General features: G+C 38.7%; 3 protein-coding genes across 11 annotated transcripts in view; 1 reads left to right on the plus strand and 2 right to left on the minus strand.

Annotated features, from left to right (window-relative positions):
* UBE3D (ubiquitin protein ligase E3D) overlaps window positions 1-15,254 on the minus strand; it is a 318,973-nt gene extending 303,719 nt beyond the window's left edge. For 3 of the 7 annotated variants that reach the window (XR_007518703.1, XM_049896368.1, XM_049896358.1), the window contains exons 1-3: window positions 14,913-15,248; window positions 3,425-3,621; window positions 1,063-1,153 (exon numbers count right to left, since the gene is read on the minus strand). Coding sequence is in view for 6 of the 7 variants with exons in the window: in XM_049896368.1 (XP_049752325.1) it covers window positions 1,063-1,153; window positions 3,425-3,621; window positions 14,913-14,989 (365 nt within the window). In the remaining variant the exon portion in view is untranslated. Of the gene's footprint in view, window positions 1-1,062; window positions 1,154-3,424; window positions 3,622-14,912 lie in introns of all 7 variants that reach the window. The other 4 variants (XM_049896351.1, XM_049896344.1, XM_049896325.1 and 1 more) reach the window with 3 other exon arrangements.
* Window positions 15,255-16,054: 800 nt separating this feature from the next.
* Window positions 16,055-19,339, minus strand: LOC126070060 (uncharacterized). Its single transcript, XM_049873857.1, has 3 exons — window positions 19,336-19,339; window positions 18,121-18,725; window positions 16,055-16,139 (listed from the first exon to the last, which is right to left on the minus strand). Exons 1-3 carry the CDS (start codon window positions 19,337-19,339, stop codon window positions 16,122-16,124), a joined length of 627 nt encoding a protein of 208 aa, XP_049729814.1. The 3' UTR covers window positions 16,055-16,121.
* The window catches only part of DOP1A (DOP1 leucine zipper like protein A), a 106,265-nt gene continuing 99,893 nt past the window's right edge, over window positions 18,244-24,615 (plus strand). For 2 of the 3 annotated variants that reach the window (XM_049896219.1, XM_049896209.1), the window contains exon 1: window positions 18,244-18,333. The gene's annotated coding sequence lies outside the window, so the exon portion shown is untranslated. The remainder of the gene's footprint in view (window positions 18,334-24,615) is intronic. The other variant, XM_049896200.1, reaches the window with a different exon arrangement.

The following is a 24,615-nucleotide window of genomic DNA, read 5'->3' on the forward strand; positions in this document are numbered from 1 at the left end:
ACCCAAAACCATTGCCATCGAGTCAATTTCAACTCAAAGCAACCCTATAGCACAGAGTAGAACAGCCTCACAGGGTTTCTAAGGAGCGCCTGGTGGATTCGAACTGCCGACTTTTTGGTTAGCAGCCTTAACTCTTAACCGCTATGCCACCAGTGTTTCCTATCAGTGATTAGAAGCTGAAAACGGCTTGTGCCTAAAATACAAGGAGGTTGACAGCAGGAAAGCGGAAGACAGGAAAAGAATTAAAGGAGCAGACATAGAAATGCAAAGAATACAGCAAAGCACCCTTCCCATTTCAGTAGGGTAATCACAGTATTTCTCTGAAGAAACCAAATTTACAAGATGAACCTACTCATTGAGAAAAGGTTCATTTGTGCTCTGTATTCTGTTTTAATAAGCAGAGAAACAGAAAATGGATTTTAGAAAGGCTGATAAAACGATTCAAATAAAAAATTTTGCTTCATAATAAAGAGGTACTCAAAAACCCATTGCCGTCGAGTCAATTCTGACTCAGTGACCCTATAAGGCAGAGTAGAGCTGCCCCATAGGGTTTCCAAGGCTGTAAATCTTTACAGGAACAGACTGCCACATCTTTCTCCTGCGTAGCGGCTGGGGGGTTCAAACTGCCAACCTTTCGGTTAGCAGCCAAACTCTTTAACCACTGCACCACCAGGGCTCCTTCAATATAGAGGTAAGCTTCTGTTATTCAGAAAATTCACTTAATGTGGAAAATCTCATTCACCGTGATGGAAAAAACGTGTGACAGATTCCATGCCTTTTTCAGAAGAGAGGTGCTTCAGTGATCAGCACAGGGTCTTCTGCCAAGATAAGCCTTGCTCCCTTGAAGCCAACATCCTATTTTCCCCCTTTATCACTCTGAGAAAAGCTAACTGCTTTGTGACTGCTGGAGAGTTTTGTGGTTGATTTTGCTCACAGTGGCATTAAGCTGGCTCTCATTCTAAGGCCATAAAATGTTCCCTTGGCAATTACTTCAAAAATTATGATAGAAAAGGAAAGCCACCGCCAGGCACAGAATTGATCAGTGTTAAATACATTTCTTACCTGTCCCTTATTATGACTTCACCACAGGATTGGCAATAAAACGTGCAACATTCTTGGGCTTGTGGACTTTGATTAAACAATGAAATCGATTCTAAGAAAATCAATGAAATAGCAAATCTTAGCTGTCTGAAAAATATATATTAACGTACTTAAAGAGTTTAGTAGCCACAATAAACTGTCATCAATAAACACTGTTTATGGTCTACCCAGAAGTACACATTTAATTAATATTATCTGATGACTCAACCAGAAGCAAATATTGTGAAGTGTTCTCAAAACAACAGATTCAGCTAAATGTTTCAGACTTAGGTATTGCCCGAGATTATTCATGTAACCTATAGTTAAATTATTTTTCTCATTCTGTAAATACCAATATTAAGAGAGAAAATTAGCTATTTCCTTCACATTAAGATAATTACATTGATCTTCACCATCCTCAGCCTTTCTTTGCTATGTCTCAAGGCACAGTTTTCATCAGAGTGGCTGCTGATAGATTGAGCCTTAAATTTAAATTTGCTTTGATTTGAACAAGTTGTATTCCACTCGCATATTATCAGTATGTACAGACAAAATGGATCTTGAAACAGGTCCTTAGTGGGCACATATTTGGGAATGGAATGGCTCCTAAGAAGAGTCCAATCTTCCAAGAGCAAAAATGATTATCTGACAAAAGCTGTGGGAAATGTATACTTCCCACACTAAGTGAAAATAGCAGCATTTAAGACACCATGTTCTCTTATTTCATTCAGAATAAAAGGAAGCTTTCATTTCCAAAGAAAACTAAAATATTTGTCTGTATAAAATCTAATTAAAGAAATGAGGTCATGCTCATTAGAATCAAGCAATTTGAGTTTGGTTTACATCACTTTGTACATATTTTAAGGATTAAAAATAACTGATATTAGAAAGTTTAAATCTTGACAATTAAAAATTCTTTAGTTTAACGTTTTGGGCTGTCCACAAATCCCTACAGCACTCTCTAAGAAGCTAAAAAAGGAGACATGGGTAAGACATCCAAAACATTCTTTCCAGAACCAATAAACAAATTTTCAGTGAAGCACTACCCTCTGGTGGCCAAACAGTACAATACATTATTGTTATTATGTGTCCTTGAGTCCCTTCCAACTCATAGCAACCCTACAGGACAGAGTAGAACTGCCACTTAGGGTTTCCAAGGAGCGGCTGGTGGATTTGAACTGCTGACCTTTTGGTTGGCAGCTCAGCTCTTAACCATTGTGCCACCAGGGCTCCTATGATATATTGGCTCCGGTTAAAAACTCAGAACTCTGACAGTGGCGTCCTGGGAGAGCATTTCTGCTAGGGGATGAACCTAGCACTTGGTCGGAATCTACTCAAAGGTAACTAACAAAAACATACCCGATTTTACTGTAGTCAGTTCCATTTCAGGGGACTTGACCTATGTGACATTCAAATTAGTGTAACAATATGATGTTTACTACAGTTGTTTTTAAAAGAACTTCCCTAGAGTTGAAAAGTCAACTTTTTAAAAACTCTGAAACATAACTGAATGGTAAAATTTTCAAAACACCTCCTGCATTTTGACTCAAGCCTACAGCAGTACTCAGTCTCTCTGATACTTATTCATTAAGCAAATATTTATCCACCATCTATTATGTGGCAGGCACTACAGCAATTAAGAGCTGAGGAATCTATTTTGCATACCCTTTCACGCACTGTGGAACAGACCTTTCAAAGTTTTCTGTCAGATACTTGAGTAAAATATTTTTTAAAAATGTAAAGAAACAGAAGACCAAAGAGTGCAAACAATATGTAAACCAACACACAGCAGTTGGTTCATAAAAAGGGACAAAATGTGGGTGAATTGTCTGGTCTTAATGAAACCTGAACCTGAAGCCACAATTAATGAATTAATCGTGTTTTCTGAAAACATAACCAGCCATTGGCTATTTAAAACATAATTTATAGCTTTTTTTTATTTACCAAAAAAAAAAAGATCACATATGAAGACTACATGCCCAACTGCCATCTGATTAAAAATGACAATAAAATACTAATTCTAAAATAAAAATTAGCCAGGTCTTACACATTTGCCATCTGATCTTCACAGCAACTCTGTGAGACATTTCATTTTCCAATTAAAGAAATAAAGACTCAAAAACGCTAAGCGATATGTCCAACTGCACACAGGCAATAAATAAAACAGCTGGCAAAAAAACCTAAATTATCTGGATCCTCAGCTCTTTCCACACTACCGCCAAGTAGTTATTCTACCGCCAAGTAGTTATTTTCATACGGCAGGAGTTTTCACTTTTCAAAGAAAATAACACCTTTAATTTATAAAGAAAAAATAAATGCAAAAACAGAAGTGCTAATTACTCACTTGTGCTTAATTCTGCCTGTGTCTGCAGCCGCAGGTGAAGTCCATCTCCAGCCACATACCGAAGCCCACGGCAAGAGGAAGGTACAAGCCTGACCTCTGCTGGAAACCAGATCTCTGTGCAGCCTTCAGGCGTTCTCACTTGGAGTGAGGACGGCATTATAGAAATATCCATGGGCACACCTCCTTCTTTTGGCTCTCTAGTAATTAAAAATAAAATCCAAACAAGTTATTTCTCATTGATGAAAAAAATAATGATGAAAACCAAAGACTCAAAGGAGCAAGACTAACGGATCTCATGCACCACAGCCTACGTGACCTAGAGACCAGAAGAACTAGATGGTACCACAACCAACTGCTCTGACCATGATCACAATAGAGGGTGCAGTACAGAAAGGGAGAAAAAATCAAATTCATAAAGACCAGACTTACTGGCCTGATAGAGATTGGAGGAACCCCCGAGACTATGGCCCTAAGAACCCCTCTGACTTGGAACTACAGTCATTCCTGGAAACGCCTTCCAGCCAAGCCTATAAAATAAATAACCTGAAAAAAAAATGCTCTGTAGAACACACAATTATATGAGACCAAAAGGGCAACATTTGCCCAAAAGTAAAGATAAGAAAGCAGGAAGGGTTAGGAAAACCAGAGGAAAGAAAATGGGAAACCCAGGGCAGAAATGGGGGTGTTGACACAGTGTGGGGATTGCAGCGAATGTCATGAAACACTTCATGTATGATTTGCTGAATAGGGAACTAATTTGCTCTGTAAACTTTCACCTAAAACACAATAAAATATTTTTTTTAAATGATGAAAGAAATAAAAATAACTGAGAATCCCTCCGTTCCTTTTCAATAAGGACCCTAGAGTCACTCTCGCAGAAAACTAGTAGCAAACTCATCATAAAGAAAACCAATCTACACTGAATTAGATCAGGTCATTTTAACATGCAAGTCCTGGGACAGACGTTTTCTTCTTGCTTATGAGATCGGCATTACGATGAAGTATGCATAATCTGAATCTAATCTCGCAGAAAATTGAGGCGAACCCAAATGGAGGTATAGTCTACTAAATAATTGGGCTGTAATCTTCACGGAGGAGCCCTGGTTGTACAGTTGGTTAAGTGATTGGCTGATAACCAAAAGGTCGGTGGTTCAAACCCATCGGCCACTCCACAAGAGAAAGATGTGGTAGTATGCTTCCATAAAGATTACAGCCTCGCAAAGCCTACTCTGTCCTATAGGGTCTTTATGAGTTGGAACCAACTCAATAGCAATAGGTTAATCTTCAAGGAGACCTGGTGAGGCAATAGAAAAGTGTTAGGCTGCTAACCAAAAGGTTGGCGGTTCACACCCACCCAGCAGCTTTGTGGGAGAAAGAACTGGAGATCTGCTCCTGTAAAGATTACAGTCAAGAAATCTCTATGGGACAGTTTTACTTTGTAACATGGAGTACTATGCATCAGAATTGACTTGAACGCACCCAATAACAACAACAATCTTCAAAAGCACAAGGATCATGAAAGTCAAGGAAAACTAAAGAACTCCTCCAGATTGAGAGAGACTAAGGAGCCAGGGCAGTTAAGTGGAATGTGTGAATATATAATTCTGAACTGAATCCGTTTGCTGTAAGGGATATCATGTGGACAAATGGAAAAACCTGAAGGAGGTCTGAGTATAAGATGGTAGTAACATATTTCCTAATCTTGAGGGTTGCATAGTGATTATGTAGGATAATGTGCTTGTTTGCAGAAAACAGAATCTAAAGTATTCAGAGGTGACAGGGCATTGTGACAGCAACTTACTCTCAAGTTTGAGACTGTTCCAAAACAAAGTTTTCTGAGACTCTAATTTTAATCCTGGTGACATTATCCATACAATCCTTTTACTTAAGGTTTTCTTCACTACTCACTTGTACTCTTAAAGCCATCTCATGGCTTCACATCTTACTCTGAGTAAAAGCTAAATTTAGTCCTTTCCGGTCTATAAGACTCAGTCATGTGATGTACTACATACAGCATGTACTGGATCACGAGAAATGCTTGTTAAGATTCCAGAACTTTGTGAACTGACTGACCTCACTTTGGTAGCTTGACTTCAGTCAACTCAAGTGTTTACACCACAAGAATTGGTGGTACAAATCAGGTGGTTGGTTTGTTTTCTTGAAGAGAAGGTTGTTAAACATTTACCAGCACACCTTTAACTATCTGCTCCCCTCCCCGCTATCTCTCTAAATTAGGCACTCCTTCATATTTTTTTCATATTTACTGTTTTCCAAGTGTGAAATGCTCTTCTACTGAATACCTCATAGTTTCATACCTAATCCCTTCAGCTTATTATTCAAATGTTACTTTCTCATTTGAAATAATGATTTGCAATTTTATTTTCTTCCTTTCTCTTTTTCTGCTTTATTTTTTCTAGGTACTTATCTGTATCACATAAATTTTATTTATTTTGTATATTTTCTGCCTACCTCTCCATCCCCACTGTCACCAATAAGGACAAGTATTTTTGTCTTTGTTGTTACTGTTCACGGGTATATCCCCATCATTTAAAATCTGAATTTCTGGCACTAGAGTAGGAACTCAAGAAACATCTGAGTTGAATGAACAAATAGCAAAGGTTTATCCTAGGAATGCAACATAAATGTTAAAAATATGTTAAACCCAGGATGGTTTAACATAAATAGATCTTTCCAATGTATTCGTAGATATAAAGAATAAAGGAAAAAATATGACCATCTTAACAAATGCAGAAAATCATTAGAGAAAATATAATATCTATTCATACCAAAATCCTTAGTAAAAGTAGAAGGGAACTATGGAATCTACCAATCGGTATTCACAGAAATCTACTCATGCAATATTTAATGCTAGAAGCACTTCTTTAAAGATTAAAAACAAGAATAAAACTCAACCATATCAATACTTACATTGACTGTAAATGGACTAAAAATTCTAATTAAAGTACAGAAATTACCAGAATGAATAACAAGAATAACAGTATAAAAATACCCAACTTTGTTATTTTAAAGAACAAATAAAAAACTTTACATATTAAGACACAATGGGCTGAAAGAACAGGCAGTCTTTGACTTACGACGTATTTGAGTTACGATGAATAGCAGGGATTGCAATCAATATCATAAAACAATTTGTGTATAAATTTCTGAATGAGAAACTAATTTGCACTGTAAACCTTCACCAAAAGCACCATAAATTTTTTTAAAAAGTCACAATTTGCGGAGATCTTTGAGGTGCTCAGCAGCAACTCACAGCCCTCTTCACATACCTTTGTTGGCAGGCAGAGACTGAATTATGAGGAGCTGACAATTTGTAGCATCCCATTACCCACGACACATACACACACACACACCACATATACATACACACACATTCCCCATATCAGACCCCACACATGCCACATATTACACCGCACACACACCATTCCCCATGTACATACACATCACATTTACACACGAGCCCTTGGACTGAGTTGAAATGAATGGAGGAAGTTTGCATATGGGTTAAGAAAGGCCATGCTCAAAAAATACCTGAAAATCAAAGGAGAGTCAGGAACAGGAGGAGGAAATGGAATTTGTGGCTAATTGCCTCACTGCTTCCTTTGCCATGAGACCGGAAGAACTGGATGGTGTCCAGCTACCACTACTGATCAATTTGATCAAAAATTCTATAGAAGAATCCTGATCAAAAGGGAGGAAATGCAGAAAAAAAATTAAATTTTAATGGAATCCAGATTTTCTGAAGCCATAGAGGTTGGATGAACCCCTGAGACTATTGCCCTGAGATAATCTTTAAACCTTAAACTAAAAAATATCCCTTGAAGTCCTCTTAAAACCAAACAATAGTTTAGCTTAACTAGTAAAGAATGCCTGCTTTGAGTATCATGCTGTTTTAAGACCTATCTATATGGGGTCAAGGAGCCCTGGTGATACAGTGGTTAAAACACTCAACTGCTAACCAAAAGGTTGGTGATTCTAAACCTCCAGCCACTGTGCAGATAAAAGTCCGCTTCAGTAAAGATACAGCCCTGGAAACCCTATGAGGCAGTTCGACTCTGTCCTATTGGGTCACTGTGAGTCAGGATTCAACTCAAAAGGAAAGAGTATATAGGATCGAATTGACAACAGTAACTGGAAAGATTAGATAGGAAAGTCCAGGGGCAGTGAGTTTATGTTAATGGGGGAGGAACAACTCAGAAAAGGAGGGTGAGAATGGTTGCAAAACTTGAAAAATGTAATTAATGTCACTGAATTGTACACGTAGAAACTGGTGAATTGGTCTATGTTCTGCTGTGTATATTCTCAACAACAAAAATTATTAAAAAAAACTTTACATATAAAGACACAACAGGTTGAAAGTACAGGTAATCTTCAACTTATGACATATTCACATTACGATGAACTGTACTTACAACCACCTGTTTGTTTTTACATCTTATCCCTAGTAATATTTACTACAATGTTGCAGTGTATAATTTGTTTATGTTTATATGTACTGTTTCCAACATTCAAAGACAAATAAAGATCAGATTTATAAAGATACTGATAATAAAAGGCAATAGTAATAAAAACTTAAAAAAAAAAAAAAAGAGGTATTTAACTTATGTCAGAACCAAGTTAGGACAGAATCATTAGAACGGAACCCCGTAGTAAGTCAAGGACCACCTGTAAAAGGGTGGAAGAAATATATACCATGGGCTGGAGGGGAAAAAAATCCCAAGGAAAACAGAAAACCTTACAAATTGAAAGCAATGAAAACACAACATATCAAAGTGTATAGGATGCTGCTAAAGCAGTAGCTAGAGGGAAATGTATACCCTTAAGTGCCTAAACCCTTAAGTGCCTATATTAGAAAAATAGAGAGGTATGAAATAAAAAATCCTAGCTTCTATGAGAAGAAACTAAAAAGAGCCAACTCAAAGAAAGTAAGAGAAAGGTAATAATAAAAATAAGTGGAAATCAATAAAATAGAAAACAAAGAGGCAATAGAGAAAAAGTACTAAAGCCAAGAGCTGTTTCCTTAAAAAGATAAATGAAATTAACAACCTCCTAGCAAAACTGATTAGACTAAAAAGAGGAAGGAAAACAAATTACCAGTATCGTGAACAAAAGCAGAGAAATTACTACTTTAAAAGGACAATGAGGGGATATTATAAACAACGTTATACAACATTTAACAGCTTATAGGAAATGAACAGAAATCTTGAAAAAACACAATCAAAATTGATAGATTAAGTAGAAAGCCTTATAGCTCTATATCAAAGAAATAGACTTTGCAGTTAAAACCACCCTACAAAGAATATCCCAGGCCCAGATGCCTTTTCTTATAATTTCTAGCAAACATTTAAGGAAGAAATAAAACCAATCTTATAGAAACTCAGAAAATAGGGAGGGAAACACTTCTCAATTTGTTTCATGAGGAAAAAATAACCTTGAAACTAAAACCCAAGACATTACAAGAAATAAAACTACAGACCAATATCCCTCAAGAACATAGGTCAAAAAAAAAAAAATCCTTAATAAGCCATAAAAGAAATGTGTTTGTGTGTGTGTGTGGCCCTAGTGGTGCAGTAGTGGTTATGAGGTTGGCTGCTAGCCAAAAGGTGAGCAGCTTGAATCCACCAGCCACTCCTTGGAAACCCTATGGGGCAGTTCTACTCTGTCCTATAGGGTTGCTATGAGTCAGAATCAACTCAACGGCAACAGGTTTACGGTGTATATATATATGAATGTAATACATCATGACAAAGTGAGGTTTATCTCAGGAAAGTAAAATGTTTAACATTTAAATCTCAATCAATGGAATCCACCATATTAAAAGTTAAAGGAAAAAAAATATAATCATCTCTCTCAATAGGCGCAGAAAAAGCATTTGAAAAAAGTTAACACCATTCCTAATAAAAATTCTCAGGAAACTATTATTAGAAGGGAACATCCTCTACCTAATTTTAAAAAACCCATGGCATACATCATACTTAATGGTGACGCATTGAATGTTTTTCCTTAAGAATGGAAATAAGGCAAAGATGTGTACTCTCACAACTTCTACTGAATGTTGGTCCAAGCCAATAAAATACTGAAAGGAAAATAAATAATAGATGTACAGACTGGAAAGAAGTAAAATGATTATTATTCACAGAAGACATGATTGGGTACATAAAAAGAACCTTAAGGAATATTAAAAAAAAAAAAAAATCTTCTAGAATCAATAATAATTATTTGACATGTTTGCATGATACAAATCAGTATATAAAAATTCTGTTTCTAGATACTAGCAACAAACAATTGGAAAATAAATTTAAAAAAACAAAGCCACTTACAATGAATCATAAACATCAAATACCTAGAAATAAATCTAGTAAGACAAGTGTGAGACCATTATACTGACCACTACAAAACACTGTTGAGAGAAATTAAAGACCTAAATAAATGGAGAGATTTACCATGTTTATGGTTTAGAAGACTCATTATTGTTGAGAAGGCCATCTTCCCAAATTCACTGTAGAATCAATGTAATCCCAATCAAAATCCCATCAAGCATGTTTTGTAGAAATGACAAAAACTAAAAATCAAACCCATTGCCATTGAGTTAATTTCGACTCATAGCGACCCTGTAGAACAAAGGAGAACTGCCCCACAGGATTTTCAAGGCTATAATCTTTTTTTTTTTTTTTCAATCTTTATGGAAGCAGACTGCCAGGTCATTTCTCCCATGTAGCAGCTGGTGGGTTCAAACCACTGATCTTTTGGTTAGCGGCCGAGTGCTTAACCACTGTACCACTAAGGTTCCTTAGAAATTAATTTATATGGAAATGCAAAAGCTCTAATATATTCAAAATAATCTTTAAAAAGAACAAATTTGGAGAATTCATGCTACCTGATTTCAAGACTTTCTTTAAAGGTACACTAATCAAGACAGTCATTTGATTTCTTGACTGCTGCTACTTTGTGAAGGGGAACTCAGTGGCACAGTGGTTAAAGTGCCAGGCTGCTAACCGAAAGGTCAGAGATATGAAACCACTAATGGATCCATGGGAGAAAGATATGGCAGAGTCTGCTTCCATAAAGATTACAGCCTTCCAAATGCTATGGGGCGTTTCTACTCTCTGCTGATTGTTACTCTGAGTAAAATGAAATCCTTGACAACTTCAGTATCTTCTCCGTTTATCATGATGTTGATTATTGCTCCAGTTGTCAGAATTTTTGTTTTCTTTGTGTTAAGGTATAATCCATAATGAAGACTGTAGTTTTTGATCTGTTAGTACAGTATTTTTATGCAAATTATGCACACCTTCTGTGTTTGCCAACTGTGCCCTCCCCTCCAAGAGGTATTTTTATAAGCGCTATGCAAATTTTTTTTTTTCTACAGCAACATGCAAAAATTGGCATAGTGGTACTTATGGAAACACCTCATGAGGGGAGGGAGAAGCTGGCAAACAAACTTAGAAGGCATGCATTATTTTGTATAAAAATACTGTAAGTGCTTCAAGTCCTCTTCATTTTCCACAAGCAAGGCTCTGTCATTTGTATTATAAAAAAAAAAAAAAAGGTTGTTAATGAGTTTTCCTCCAAGCCTGATGGCACAGTCTTCTTCATATACTCCAGCTTCTTGGATTATCTTTTCAACATTCAGACTGAGTAAGTATGGTGAAAGGATACAACCCTGACACACCTTTTCGAATTGTAAACCAGACAGTATCCCCTTGTTCTGTTTCAATGGCTGCCTCTTGATCTACACCGGTTCCATATCAACACAACTAAGTACTCTGAAATTTCCATATCCATAATTTGTTATGATCCACACAGTTGAATGCCTTTGTGTAGGCAATAAAACACAGGTAAACATCTTTCTGATATTCTCTGCTTTCAGCCAAGATCCATCTGACATCAGCAATGACATCCCTTATTCCACGTCCTCTTCTGAATCTGGCTTGAATTTCTGGCAGTTTCCCGTCAATTATGGCTGTAGCTGTTTTTGAATTGGCAAATCTGCTGCAAAAGATCTCTTTAAAATCTTATAAAGCGAAGATATCACTTTAATGACTAAGGTGCACCTGAACCAAGCGGTGAGGTTTACAATCGCCTCCTGTGCACAGGAAAGCTAGACAATGAAAAAAGAAGGCTGAGGAACAATTGGCTCATTTAAAGTATGGCGTTGGAAAAGAATATTGACTATACCATGGACTGCCAGAAGTATGAACAAAATCTGTCTTGGAGGAAGTACAGCCAGAATACTCCTTAGAAGTGAAGATTGCAAGACTTTGTCTTGCTTACTTCAGACATGTTACCAGAAGGGACAGTCCCTGGAGAAGGACATCATGCTTGGTAAAGTAGAGAGTCAGTAAAAAAGAGGTAGACTCTCATGAGATGGATTGATGCAGTGGCTGCAACAATGTGTTAAAACATGCCTATTATTGTAAGGATGGCACAAGACCAGGCAACACTTTGTTCTGTCATACGTAGAGTTGCTATGAGTTGGAGCCCACACGATGGCACCTAACAATAACAACAATAATCAATACAGTATTATACTGGCTTAAGGAAAGATAAAACATCAGTAGAATAGAACAAACAGTCCTGAAATAGACCCACACAAATATAGTCAATTGATTTCTGATGAAGATGCTAAGTTTTTTCAATGAGGAAATGATAGTCTTTTCAACTAATGCTGATGAACAACTGGATATCCTTATAAAAAAAAAAAAAGAACTCTGATGTCTACTTCATTTTAAACTCAGAAGTTAATTTGACATGGCTCATAGTCCTCAATGTAAATGCTAAAACTATATAATTTCTATTAAAATATATATATATATATGAAAAAATCTTCCAAGCCTTGAGGTAAGATTTCTTAAGACACAAAAAAAAAACCTTAAAAAAAATGATATGCTGGACTTCATTAAAACTATTTTTCTTCTGCTCATCAAAAAACACTACAAAGAAAATGAAAAGGCAAGTCACAGACTGGGAGGAAAATATCCACATATTTTCAAACGTATGAGAAAGGTCTTGTTTCCAAATTAAAGAACTCTTTCAATTCAATAATAAGACAAACAACCTGATTTTTTTTTTAATGGCAAAATATCATAGCAGGCGCATTACAAAAGAACACATATAAATAGCCAAAAAGCAAATGAAAAGCTACTCAACATTATTAGTCATCAGAGAAATGCGTATTAAAACTACAATGAGGTACCACTTTATACCCACTAGAATGCTACAATCAAAAAAGACTGATAACATTAAATGTAGGTGAAAACGTAAAGCAATTGGAGCTCTTTTTTTTCTTTTTCTTTTGCTGGTGGGAGTGTAAACTCGTACAACCACACTGGAGAACGGTTTGGCAGTTTCTTATAAAATAAAAGGCATCTATCCTTATTGCTGGTTGCCATCGAGCCGATTCCAACTCACGGTGACTCCATGTGTTACAGAGTAGAACTGTTCCATAGGCTTTTCTTGGCTGTAATCTTAATGCATGCCGATTGCCAGGCCTTTTTTCCACATTACCACTGGGTGGGTTCTAACTGCCAACCTTTAGGTTAGCAGTTGAGGCAAACCTCTTGTGCCTCCCAGGGACCTTAGCAGGGCTAATTTTTAGTCTCACCTAAAAGGGGCACCAGAGAATGTCCTGAAGTGACAGAAGTGTTCTGTGTCTTATTCTGGTTTGTGCTTACATAGATGTATACATTCCACAAAACTCATCAAACTGAACACAACATCTGTGTATTTTATTATATATAAGTTATATCTCGATAAACACTCATCATCTGCAAAAATCAGAGCTGCTAAAGAATAAAGTGAGCAATATATATGAAATATATTTTTAAAGTTTCAGAGGGTTCCTAGGTTTCAGGAATGGCATGGTTGTGCACAAGTACAGGGGAGCTCAGATACCAGCCCCAGAGAGAAGGTGGCACCAGGAGGAGGGAAAGGGCAAGGTGGCCAGGACTCTGTAATATTGCCTAGGATCCTGGCAGCAGAATAAATAATATTATATTATGTATAAATAATAAAGGCACACATGAATCCACCTGTTGATGCTGGGCACAGTCACTTCCTCTAGTACATGGTGGGGGAGGATTGGAGAAACCAACAAATTACAAAAAAAAAAAAATCTTTTCTGGAGCTGAAATTCAGGAATTAAAGTGATCTGAAATATAAAGTCATCTATATTTTCATGATGCTTTAAATTTAACTAAGTCTTATACATACATGATCTTATTGAGGCTTCCAAAAACCCTACAAGATGGACTGGAACTGGAGATATTTGTGTGAACTCATCATTTTAGATAGTTTGATAGATATAGTGATAAATATCATACCCATTTTACAATTGAAGAAACCAAAGCCACTACCGTGGAGTCTATTCTGACTCAGAGAGACCCTATAAGACAGAGTAGAACTGCCCCATAGGGTTTCCAAGGCTGCAAATCTTTAGAGGAGCAGACTGCCACATCTGCGGAAGAGCGGCTGGTGGGTTCAAACCGCCGACATTTAGGTTAGCTGCTAAGCGCTTTAACCACTTCGCCACCAGGGCTCCTTACAATTTAATAAACTAGAATTAAATGATTCTATGCTTGTGCGAAAGCAAGGATACAACCCAGATCTCACGTCAAATTTAAAGCTGCCACACCAGATTTAAGAATAAGAGGAAAAGCTAAGCATCAATTTACCTCGGAGTGGCGCTATATAATAAAAATGACATTTTGAGGATTTTAACATCTAACTTACTCTATTTGAAACAGCAGTCTCAGGAAAATAGGTGACGGGACTACACACCATTAAAACTGTTGCCAAGCAAAAGGAGTATTTTTCTTGTAAGTTTCTTGTTTGTGTAGTGAATAACGAGTTAAACGTTTGCACACTTCCCATTGGAACTTGGGATAGGATAAAAGAATGAGTTCCAATAAGAAGTCCCCAACCTTTGTTACTCGCTCACTGAACACACGTTAATTGAATGACTGTATCAGTTTCTCTGCAGCGAGCTGGGTATTTTTTTCTTTTCTTTTTTGGAAGGGTGGAGAGGCGGCGAGGGGCAAGAAGACCAGAAGGTATTTACAAAACAGGAAGCTCGCACATTGGAACTGATCCCATAACGAGGGTCCGGAACAGAACCACACAACCCATTTTTTGCACTGTTACTTTGGAAAACGCCCGGTCACTGCCAGCAGTATTTTACATCACTGCTCCTCAAACGTTAATATGCATTTGAATCCGGGAATAATTCCGACTCAGAAAGTTTGGTGTGGGGCTGAAACTGCATTTCGAAAAAGCTCCCAGATGATTCCGAGGCTACCAGTCGGAGTACTACTCTTGCAGGAGGGCTCCACTTTCATTAACGAGAGGCTCTTAGCAACTCGAAAGAAGAAACTCAAAACCCGACCTTTCGAGGGAGGCGGAGACCCCGGGGCAACAGAAAAGCCATCTGGCCACCGCGCCTGGATGCCCACACGCCCGCCCCAGGCCTTACCCCACGATCAGCAGCGCGCTCTGCAGCCGTCTCCTGACCTCCAGGAACATGCGCATCGCGGCCGCCGTCGCCGTCATGGCGGGAGCCCCCGCCCCAGGCTAGACAGAGCCTGAGATTCTGGCGAACCGGGTCACCGGGAGCCGACCCGCTGCACATGCAGCAGGAGCGGCGGCGGCCCAGCTGCCCGCCCAGATCGGACGCACTGCTGGAGAGGCCTCCTAGCCCACAGCGCCACCTGCCGGGCGGAGAACGCGCCACGAGGAATATGGACCGGAGGGGCGTGCGCTCTTGCACGGAATGCTGAGACAGGTGGGCGGGGAGAGCTAGGCTATCCTATGAGGCCGCTACTCATGGGCGTGGCCTGGAGCGTTAGTCTTCCTGAAAATGAAAACAAAAATTATTTCGGGGTACACCTCTTTGGCGAACTTGGGTAAGGATGGGACATGAAGAGAGGGAGATCATAGAGGGAGGCGATGCAGGTGGACACCACCCGGTGAAGCCCAAGAAAAGACTCACAGCTACCCTATAGGACCGAGTAGAACTGCCCCATAGTTTTTCCAAGGAGTGCCTGGTGGATTTGAACTGCGGACATTTTGGTTAGCAGCTATAGCACTTAACCAGTAGCCACCAGGGTTTCCAGGGAGCCCAAGAGTAGAATTAAAAAAACGCAAACCAAGCCCGTTGCCGTCGAGTCTATTCGGACTCACAGCGACCCTAGAAGAACAATAGAACTGCCCCATAGGGTTGCCAAGGAGCACCTACCTGGTGGATTCGAACCGTTGTCCTTTTGGTTAGCAGCCGTAGCTCTTAACCACTGCCACCACGGTTTCCAGAGCAGAACTACCCACCCTAAATCCATTTTACTTTGTTCTCTTTTTTATGAACTAGGGTCGATTGGTAGTTTATCTCCATCCAAGGCAACGAATGTCAAGGATTGACTTCGCGTTCCTTCTCAACTTGGACATGATCTCTCTAAGACTGAAACAGTTGCCAGAAAAAAAAAATGCAACGTAATAAAGTTTTCTGTTACCTATTCAGAAGAGTGGAGCAAAGGTTGGCAGCTGGAATCCATCAGCTCCTTCTTGGAAACCCCGTGGGGCAGTTCTGCTGTGCCTCATAGTGTCGCTGTGAGTCGGAATGGACTCGACCACAACGGGTTTGGTCTTCAGGAGGATGTGTGGCTGAAGCTCAGTATGTTGAATTACAGGATTAAGCATTCATATAACTCTTGAAAAAAAGGAAGTGAGGATGATTCCAACTATACAGTAAAAACTGACGCAGGGAAGTGTAAATATTACGCTATTACTATAATTTTGGAAATGTTGACATAGTGAAGGAAAGGACCTAGTATAATTTAAATACTTCTAACTGGGAACTAGGAATTATTAAAATATAAGTTCACTTTAAATATTAAAATATAAGTAGTGTTACAATAGGACTTCTTTAAAAACAAGAAGCTGTTAGTTTTTTAAAATAATTTTTATTGTGCTTTAAGTGAAAGTTTACAAATCAAGTCAGCCTCTCACACAAAAACCCATATACACCTTGCTACACACTCCCAGTTACTCTCCCCCTAATAAGACAGCCTGCTCTCTCCCTCCTCTCTCCTTTTGTGTCCATTTTCACCAGCAAGAAGCTGTTAGTTTTTAAAAACAGGCAATCATGACTTGTATATGTAAGATTCTATGTTTATTGATGTTGCTTTGTAATTTCAAGGTCATAATTATCACACACCAAAAATATTAAAACATTTCCAAATAAATAAATCCACTTCTTCAAAGATACCAGCTTAAGACTATTATTCTAAAATTATTATTTGGGTGTTTTATGTTGATAGACATCTGTTGCACAGATTTGTGTATCTATCACAGTAATTTGAAATCATGGATCGAGGTAACAACTCAGAGAATTGAGTTTACTACTATTCCATCTCAAATAATTCATCTACGTCTAGGGTAATTGTGATCCCAATACACCCCAGCATGTTTTCTCCTTTTTCAAAATGGGCAACTAAGAGGTTGACATAACGCCATAATGAACCTATAAATTCTTCTCCTTCCTCTGCCTGCCTCCTCCTTCACAGACCTCTGTTAATGACTTTGTTTTGATCTAATGCTAATGACTTTGTTCTTTGTTTTAGTCTGATGCAAATAACTTTGTTTTGTTCTGTCTGACCACCTGTGACTTAAACCGACCCCCCCCCCCAGGAAAATCAGAGCCCAGGTGTCTGATACATATATCTTTAGCCTGATAAAGAGATGTGGGCATGTGTCTCCTTAGTCTGATAAAGAGTCTTTTGTCATGATACTATAATGAGTAACTCCTCTGGCCAGGCCATCTTCAGACTACAAAGACACTTTTAACCCTTGTAAGATTCTATATAAACTCTAATGTAAAATTGCTCTTTGGGACTCCATAGAGACAGCCTGTGTTGCTGCTCGGTCGCGGATGATGTATACATCTCCTTAAACTTTCTCTCTCTTTCTGACTTGGAGTGTGTTTCATTGGCTCGACTGCTCCAGGGCACAGACCCCAATCAGGTAACAATGATTTCAACTCCTCTTATCATCATCCACCTATAATCTCCAGGGCTACTAAAGGCTTAAAATATTGATACATTATATTAAAATATTTAACATTCTTAGCATAATATGCCCCTCATGGTGTTTGATTATCGTTAGTGGTTTTTAGATTTTATATGAAGCCACTTATTGTAAAAAAAAAAAAAAAGTGTTCATCATATTTTGACCCTATAAAACCAAAAAAACGAAACCCATTGCCTTCAAGTCTGTTCTGGCTCACAGTCTAGGCAAAATGGTGCGATCCTCCTTTGAGTAACTTGAAGTGATTTAGAGTTTTAGCCTCAAAATAGCTGCAACTATTTGTCTCCTAATCTCGGGCCTCGAGTAACTCATACAGGCGGAATCCTCCAGCTTATTCAATTCCTCACTTCGCTTCATACTCTGCATCTAAACGGGACTGGCCCTGGCAAGTTGAAAACACCTACTAAAAGCCTCTTTTCCGCCCCACTTCTGCTGTTTAGGAGCCCTGGTGGCGTAGTCGTTAAGAACTACCCTCTGCTAACCAAAAGGTTCGCAGTTGAAATCCACCTGGCTCTCCTTGGAAACCCTGTGGGGCAGCTATAATCCCCTGGGCGGCAACGGGTTGGGGTTGGGTTTTCTGCGGTTCATGACGATAAGTCGCTTACCCGAAATGGCAGGTAGAGGGCGCTGTGGCGACAGTTGGGAGGCGAGGAGCCGGCTGGGGGCGGAGATCTAGGGCGGTCGACGTCGACGCCGGCGTGGCCGCGAGCGCGGTGCACTCTGGGAGCTGTCACCAGGCCCTTCGGCTCCGGCCTCCTTGTAGCTGCCGCGGTTGCCAGGAGAGCGGCGCCGGCCGGGAGCGGGCAAGTCCAGGGCAGGTAACAGCGTCCCCGCCCCCAGTGCGGTCGCGAGGCGGGCCGCCGGTCCAAGGCGACCTCCTCGGACTGGTTCATTCTGGAGTCGGGCTTACTGTGGCGTCGGGCTGTCGCGTCCCGGCCCCGCCTGGAGCCGCGGAGCCGCTGGCCGCCCTCTGGGTTTCGGGGATGCGGGAGCTGCGCGGGGACCGACGGGCGGAGGCGCATGGGCCGCCCTGGGCAGGGGTGGGTCCGGAGCGCCCGGTAGCCGGGGACGAGCTGGGCATGAGGTTGTGGGGCAGGTCGCACCTCTGCGGTAAAGGCGCGGGGAATAACCTCTTTGTTGGCGCAATCAGTGCGTAGTGTCGCCTCACTGACTCTGGATTCTCTTAGTTTTGAGGAGAGAAGAATGTCAGCTATGGTAAATGTTCACGGGAGGGGGTTAGAAGGGAGTACGGAAGTTTATTAAGAGGAAGTCGGATTAGTCTTACGGAAGTTGTTAAGAATTATCACCTTTGATTTCCAAGCCCTAAAGTTGCAACATAACAATAGTTACTTGTTCGGTTTTCTCCATTTTTTACTTACCCTGGTGGGGTGGCTGGGGGAAGGGGTACACATAATCAGCTACTTTTTTAAAGCTATGTCAGTTGTGTTTTGATTTTTACTCAATTTTAGAGTACTATGGAATTTGAGAAATAAAAGGATTGGAAAAATTTGATTTGGAGACTGTAGTTAAAGCAATTTGCTTTTATTATTTTTTTTCTTTATGATCACACAAATATGGTGGCGCAGTGGCTATGTGTTACGCTGCTAACCAATAGGTTGGCAGTTCGAATCCACCAGCCGCTCCTTGGAAGCCCTATGGGACAGCTCTCTGTCCTACAGGGTCGCTGTGAGTCAGAATCCACTCCACTGCAATGGGTTTAAGAGCTTATTTGCCGAAAAACAAGCCTTGAACTATGTGTATATATATATATATATATATATATATATATATATACCCATTGCCGTCGAGCCGATTCCTACTCATGTTGACTGCTTGTCTTCTACGCAGGTATAAGATCTTGTATTTTAATTTTATATGTCAGAATTAATGTGGGCTACTTTTAAGGTCTGTTTATGGATAGCATATGTAAACATTTTGTCCTAAGTAACTCACCACCTGATAGGCAATACAGTGATTTAGTTGAGCTAATAGAAATTGTCCACGTGCAGGCTAAATGCTTTATTTTAGTCATTACTTTTCAGCCACCACTCTAAATCATTCCTCAGAATTGCTAAGCAATGGCAAATATACAGATGGGCCTGATTATTGGGGACCCAATTCTTGCCGGAAGAATTAAAACACCTAAGTTAATACACAAACCAGAAAATGTGATGCCAGTGACAAACTGTTAGATGTAAATTAAATGTTGTCACTGTACATAGTCAAAAGAGACCTATTTTGTAGTTGAAGTAGTAGGAAGAGCTCTGCTGGAATAAGATTTAGGTTCGAGTTTATTCTGCCACTAATCAGGTGGCCTCAATTTTGTTATCTACTTAAGGGAATTTGACAAAGTCAGAGTTTTCCAAATGGATGTTTCTCCTGAACATTGTTCTAAAGCTGTTAATAAGTTCATTGCTCCAAAACAGTGTTCCATAGGAAATAATTTGGGAGCACACTGGGTTAAACCAAGTTAAATGACTTTTTGATTTGCTTTTAACTGCAGGACTCCTCAAACCTTCACTATGCTAATATGCAGTGTATATCTCCAGGGGAAGGTTATCACAGCATTTCCTAAACTTACCTGGCTCGAGATCCTATTTTCTCATGGCCAACCTGTTAACATTTCCTAGAATATAATTACATAGAACACCAATTTGAAAATTGCTATGCTTCGTGATTATTGAGTCTCCTTTTCAGCTCTAAAATTTCATGCGTTATGCTTTAAGTACCAAGTCAGTTTTAAGTGTGAAGTATGCTTCATGCTTGAGCAGGAAGATCTAGTGGCAACTCTCACTGGTTTCAGGAAAAGGCTTCTATTATTAATATTAATATTAAGAATGCACATGGGTCTTCATGAGCTTTCATTCATTAATTTATGGTGAAGATTTTTTTTTTTCCCCCTTTCCTGGTCTCTTGATGCTTTTCTTTAAAAATAATTAATTCATGTTTTGAACTTGATTCTGTGGTTGAGTTACTGATTTTATGGCATTTTAAAGTTGCAACAAGTAAAGTCTTGATGATGGCATTGTTTTTACCATGAATGATATGCCTTTTCTAATAATGAATTCTTACAACTATGAAAGTGATACAAGCTACCGGAAATATACTTAAATAATAATTTTAAGAGCATAGATCATCAAAGCCAGTTAAAGGTTAAAAACATTAATGCTAAAACAGTTATTTCTTCGTTGCTAACACACAGTATCTAAGTATTGAGTACAATCAACTCTTTTTTTTGTTGTTGTTAAATTCTGAAAGCAGAAAGTGTGGGTGCTTCTGTTTTTGTTGCTTAGTTAGGGCTTCCAGTTGTAGGAAAGGATAGGAACAGGATGTTGAATTTTAATAGGTGTCTTAGTTATGTAGTGAAACCCTGATGGCTAGTGGTTAAGAGCTACCACTGCTAACCAAAAGGTCGGCAGTTCAAATCCACCAGGTGTTCCTTGGAAACCCCATGAGGGAGTCCTACTCTGTTCTCTAGGGTCGACTCGATGGCAGTGGATTTGCTTGGGTTTTTTAGTTATCTAGGGCTGGTGTAACAGTAATACCACACGTGGGTGGCCTTAATAAAGAGAAATTTATTTTCTCACAGCCTAGGAGGCTAGAAGTCAGAATTCAGGGCGTCAGCTCCAGGGAAAGGCTTTCTGTCTCTGTTGTCTCTGGAGGAAGGTACTTTTCATCAATCTTACCCTGGTCTAGGAGCTTCTCTGCACAGGAACCTCAGGTCCAGAGAACTTGCTCTGCTCTGGGTGGTGCTTTCTCGGTCGTATGAGTTCCTTATGTCTCTCTGCTTGATTCTTTCTTTTGTATCTCAAAAAGAGATTGGCTTAAAACAATTTAATCTTGTAGATTGAGCCCTGCCTCATTAATCTAACTGCTGCTAATCTCACTTTATCAACATCATAGAGATAGGATTTACAACATGTAGGAAAATCACATCAGATTACAAAATGGTGGACAGTTGCACAATACTGGGAATCATGGCCTAGCCAAACTGATACGGATATTTTGGGGGGACACAATTCAATCCATGAAATAGATAAACCTTTGATAAATTCTCTGTCTGAAATAAAACTCTTAAGTAGTTTAAGAGCTAATATTTTTGTGTGATAGCTAACAGTTTATACTGAGAATTTATTATATGAAAATAAATACATTGATCCACTTGTCTTTAAATAGTGATTTGTTTTTTCTCCTTATTGTGTTTACCACCTGTATTAGTTTCCTAGGGCTTCCTTAACAACTTACCACAAACTGGGTGATTTGTAGCAACAGAAATTTATTTTCTCAGTTTTGAAGGCTAAAAGTCTAATTCAGATTGTCAGGAGGGCCATGCTTTTTCTGAAGGCTCTAGGGAGAGATCCTTACTAGCTTCTTCAGCTTCCCGTGACCCCAGGCATTCCTTGGTTTGTGGTAGCATAACTCCAGTCTTTGCCTCTATCTCTACATGGTCATTCTTCCCTGTGTGTCTCCTCTTTTCTTTTTATAAGCATAGTACTCATACTGGATTAGGCAATATGAGCTCATGTTAATTTAATTACATCTGCAAAGACCCTATTTCCAAATAAAACCACATTCACAAGTTCATTGAGGGTTGAGGGGGGAGGGTGGGCAGGTGGGCTAGGACTTCTACATATCTTTTGGGGGGACACAATTCAACTTATAACAGCCCTTGTCCAAGCTCTCCATGCCTGCAACTTCAATGATCTTTGACCCATACTTTTATTGCATAGGTCAAAGATACTGTATCAACTTTATTAAGGTAAAATTTACATACAATAATGTATACCCATGTTAAGTATACATTTCATTGAGCTTTAACAAATATATACACACCTATGTAACCACCACCGCAGTCAGGATATGGAGGATGTCCACTGCTCAGGTCTATATTGGTATGCTTCCGCTCTCTTGAAAGGCTTTTCCTGTCTCTACACATCTAAATCATACCTACCTATCTTTCAAGTCCTGGCTCAAATGCTAACTTGTCTGTGAATCCTTGATGGATTCAAAGTGAATACCTCATTTTGAACTAATTTCCTCCTCTAATAGGCTTCCTATGAACATTTTCTTGAACTTCTCTCTCTGTCCTTAACAATGGCTAAACCAATGTCATGCACGTAATAGACATTTGTATTTATTTGCTGACCAAATAGATTAGTGCAGTGTTTCCCAAACTTTAGTCAGTCTTATAGCATCATCGAAATTTCAGCCATATGTGCATATTCCTATATATTTATTTTCTTAATATTTCTTTAAGTCAATGCAATTATTTTTAAAGGAAACTTGAAATAACTACCATAAATAAAAAGCGGGGATCACTTTCCATAAATAGAAAGTGGCATGAAGTTAAAAATAATGAAAACAAAACCCAAACCAGTTGCCATCAGACTGATCCTGACTCATGGAGACTGCATGTGTTGTAGAGTAGAACTGCGCTTCATAGGGTTTTTAAGGCTGTGACCTGTTAGAAGCAGATCTCCAGGCCTTTCTTCTGTGGCACCTCTGAGATGGTTTGTACCCCCAACTTTTTGGTTAGTAATCAAGTACTTAACTACTTTTACCACTCTGGGACTTGAAAACAAAGCAATTTTATTAAATTATAGCTAGAAACTATTGCCTATGAAGGCTTTTAGCCTGAGACTTGCTACTCTTTGGTTAAGGAATATTATCCAGAATTACAGAGGCATTATAACATTCTGACACCAAACTGAGACATTATTTTTGATGCTGTCAGAGGAAGTAAAAGAGATTGAACAGGAAATTGCATCCTCAAAGAATTCATTATTGCTTAGCCGTGTCCTTGGGTCCCATAAAATTATCTCACATTGAGTTGGTGGCCCCAATTTTGGGAAATACTGAATGAATCCAGGCTTGAAAATTCCTTAGAACTTTATCTGTGTAAGGATTATGAAATAAAGTTTCTATTGTAGATTTTAAAATGTACTACAGTTAACTTAAAAAGTGCAGTATGCACTTTTTTGTAAAATGCACTTTTTACAATATTTGCATACATATTTACAGTATGAAGATGAAAAATTAATATGATTTTATTTAATCAGATACATGACTACATTTTTTCAAAAAAATTCTTTTGTTGTTGAGAATATACACAGCAAAACATACGCCAATTCAACAGTTTCTACATGCATAATTCAGTAGCATTGATTACATTCTTCAAGTTGTGCAACCATTCTCACCCTCCTTTTCTGAGTTACTCACTGCCCCCTAAGTTTCCTATCTAGTCTTCTGAGTTGCTGTTGTCAGTTTGATCCCATACAGATAGATCTTGAAAGAGCACAGTATTCAAGGCAAACAGTTTACTAGTTAAGCTAATCTGTTGTTTAGTTTTAAGAAGACTTCAGGGGATATTTTTGGTCTAAGGCTTAAAGATTATCTCAGGGCAGTAGTTTCAAGGGTTCATTCAGCCTCTATGGCTCCAGAAAGTCTGGAGTCCATGAGAATTTGAAATTCTGTTTTTGCGTTTTTCCCCTTTTGATCATGATTCTTCAATAGAATCTTTGATCAGAATGCTTGGTAATGATAGCCAGTCAAAAATATTCTTAATGTTACTTTTACAAGTAAAACACTAATACCTTATTGTTATTCAAACACATTAGCTTTAAGATAAACTTTTGAATCAAAAGAAAGAAATCTGAATCTAAAACCCAGTGGGAACTTTTTATAATATGACAACGTGATAACCATTGATTCAGGAATGATGAAATATTAATATAAACTTTATCTCATCAAATCTAAAAGAATTTGGTATCTCCTTTACTTCTCCCTGTCTTCACTTCTTAAGTTTTATATAGCCTTGTATTCATATTTCCATGCCGCCTCAAACTGGAAGTAAGAAAAGAGCCATCTTGAATGCATATTTATTTTATAAGAGAACTTTCTCCTAAACAAGTGGGTTTGTTTCCATATCTCTACTATAAAATAAAGCAGCAATATAGAAAGAATACAGATAAATTGTCATCATTTAGACATGACAACTGACTGTAACCAGCAAAACTATAAAAGCACAGCAGTCTTAGTCCTTTGCGTTGTACAGGTAAATCACCCTATATTTTTCAGTTGACCTTGATTGTGCCATTATA

The sequence above is a fragment of the Elephas maximus genome, chromosome 1 (assembly GCF_024166365.1).
Source record: "Elephas maximus indicus isolate mEleMax1 chromosome 1, mEleMax1 primary haplotype, whole genome shotgun sequence".
In the NCBI taxonomy this organism is placed as follows: Eukaryota; Metazoa; Chordata; class Mammalia; order Proboscidea; family Elephantidae; genus Elephas; species Elephas maximus.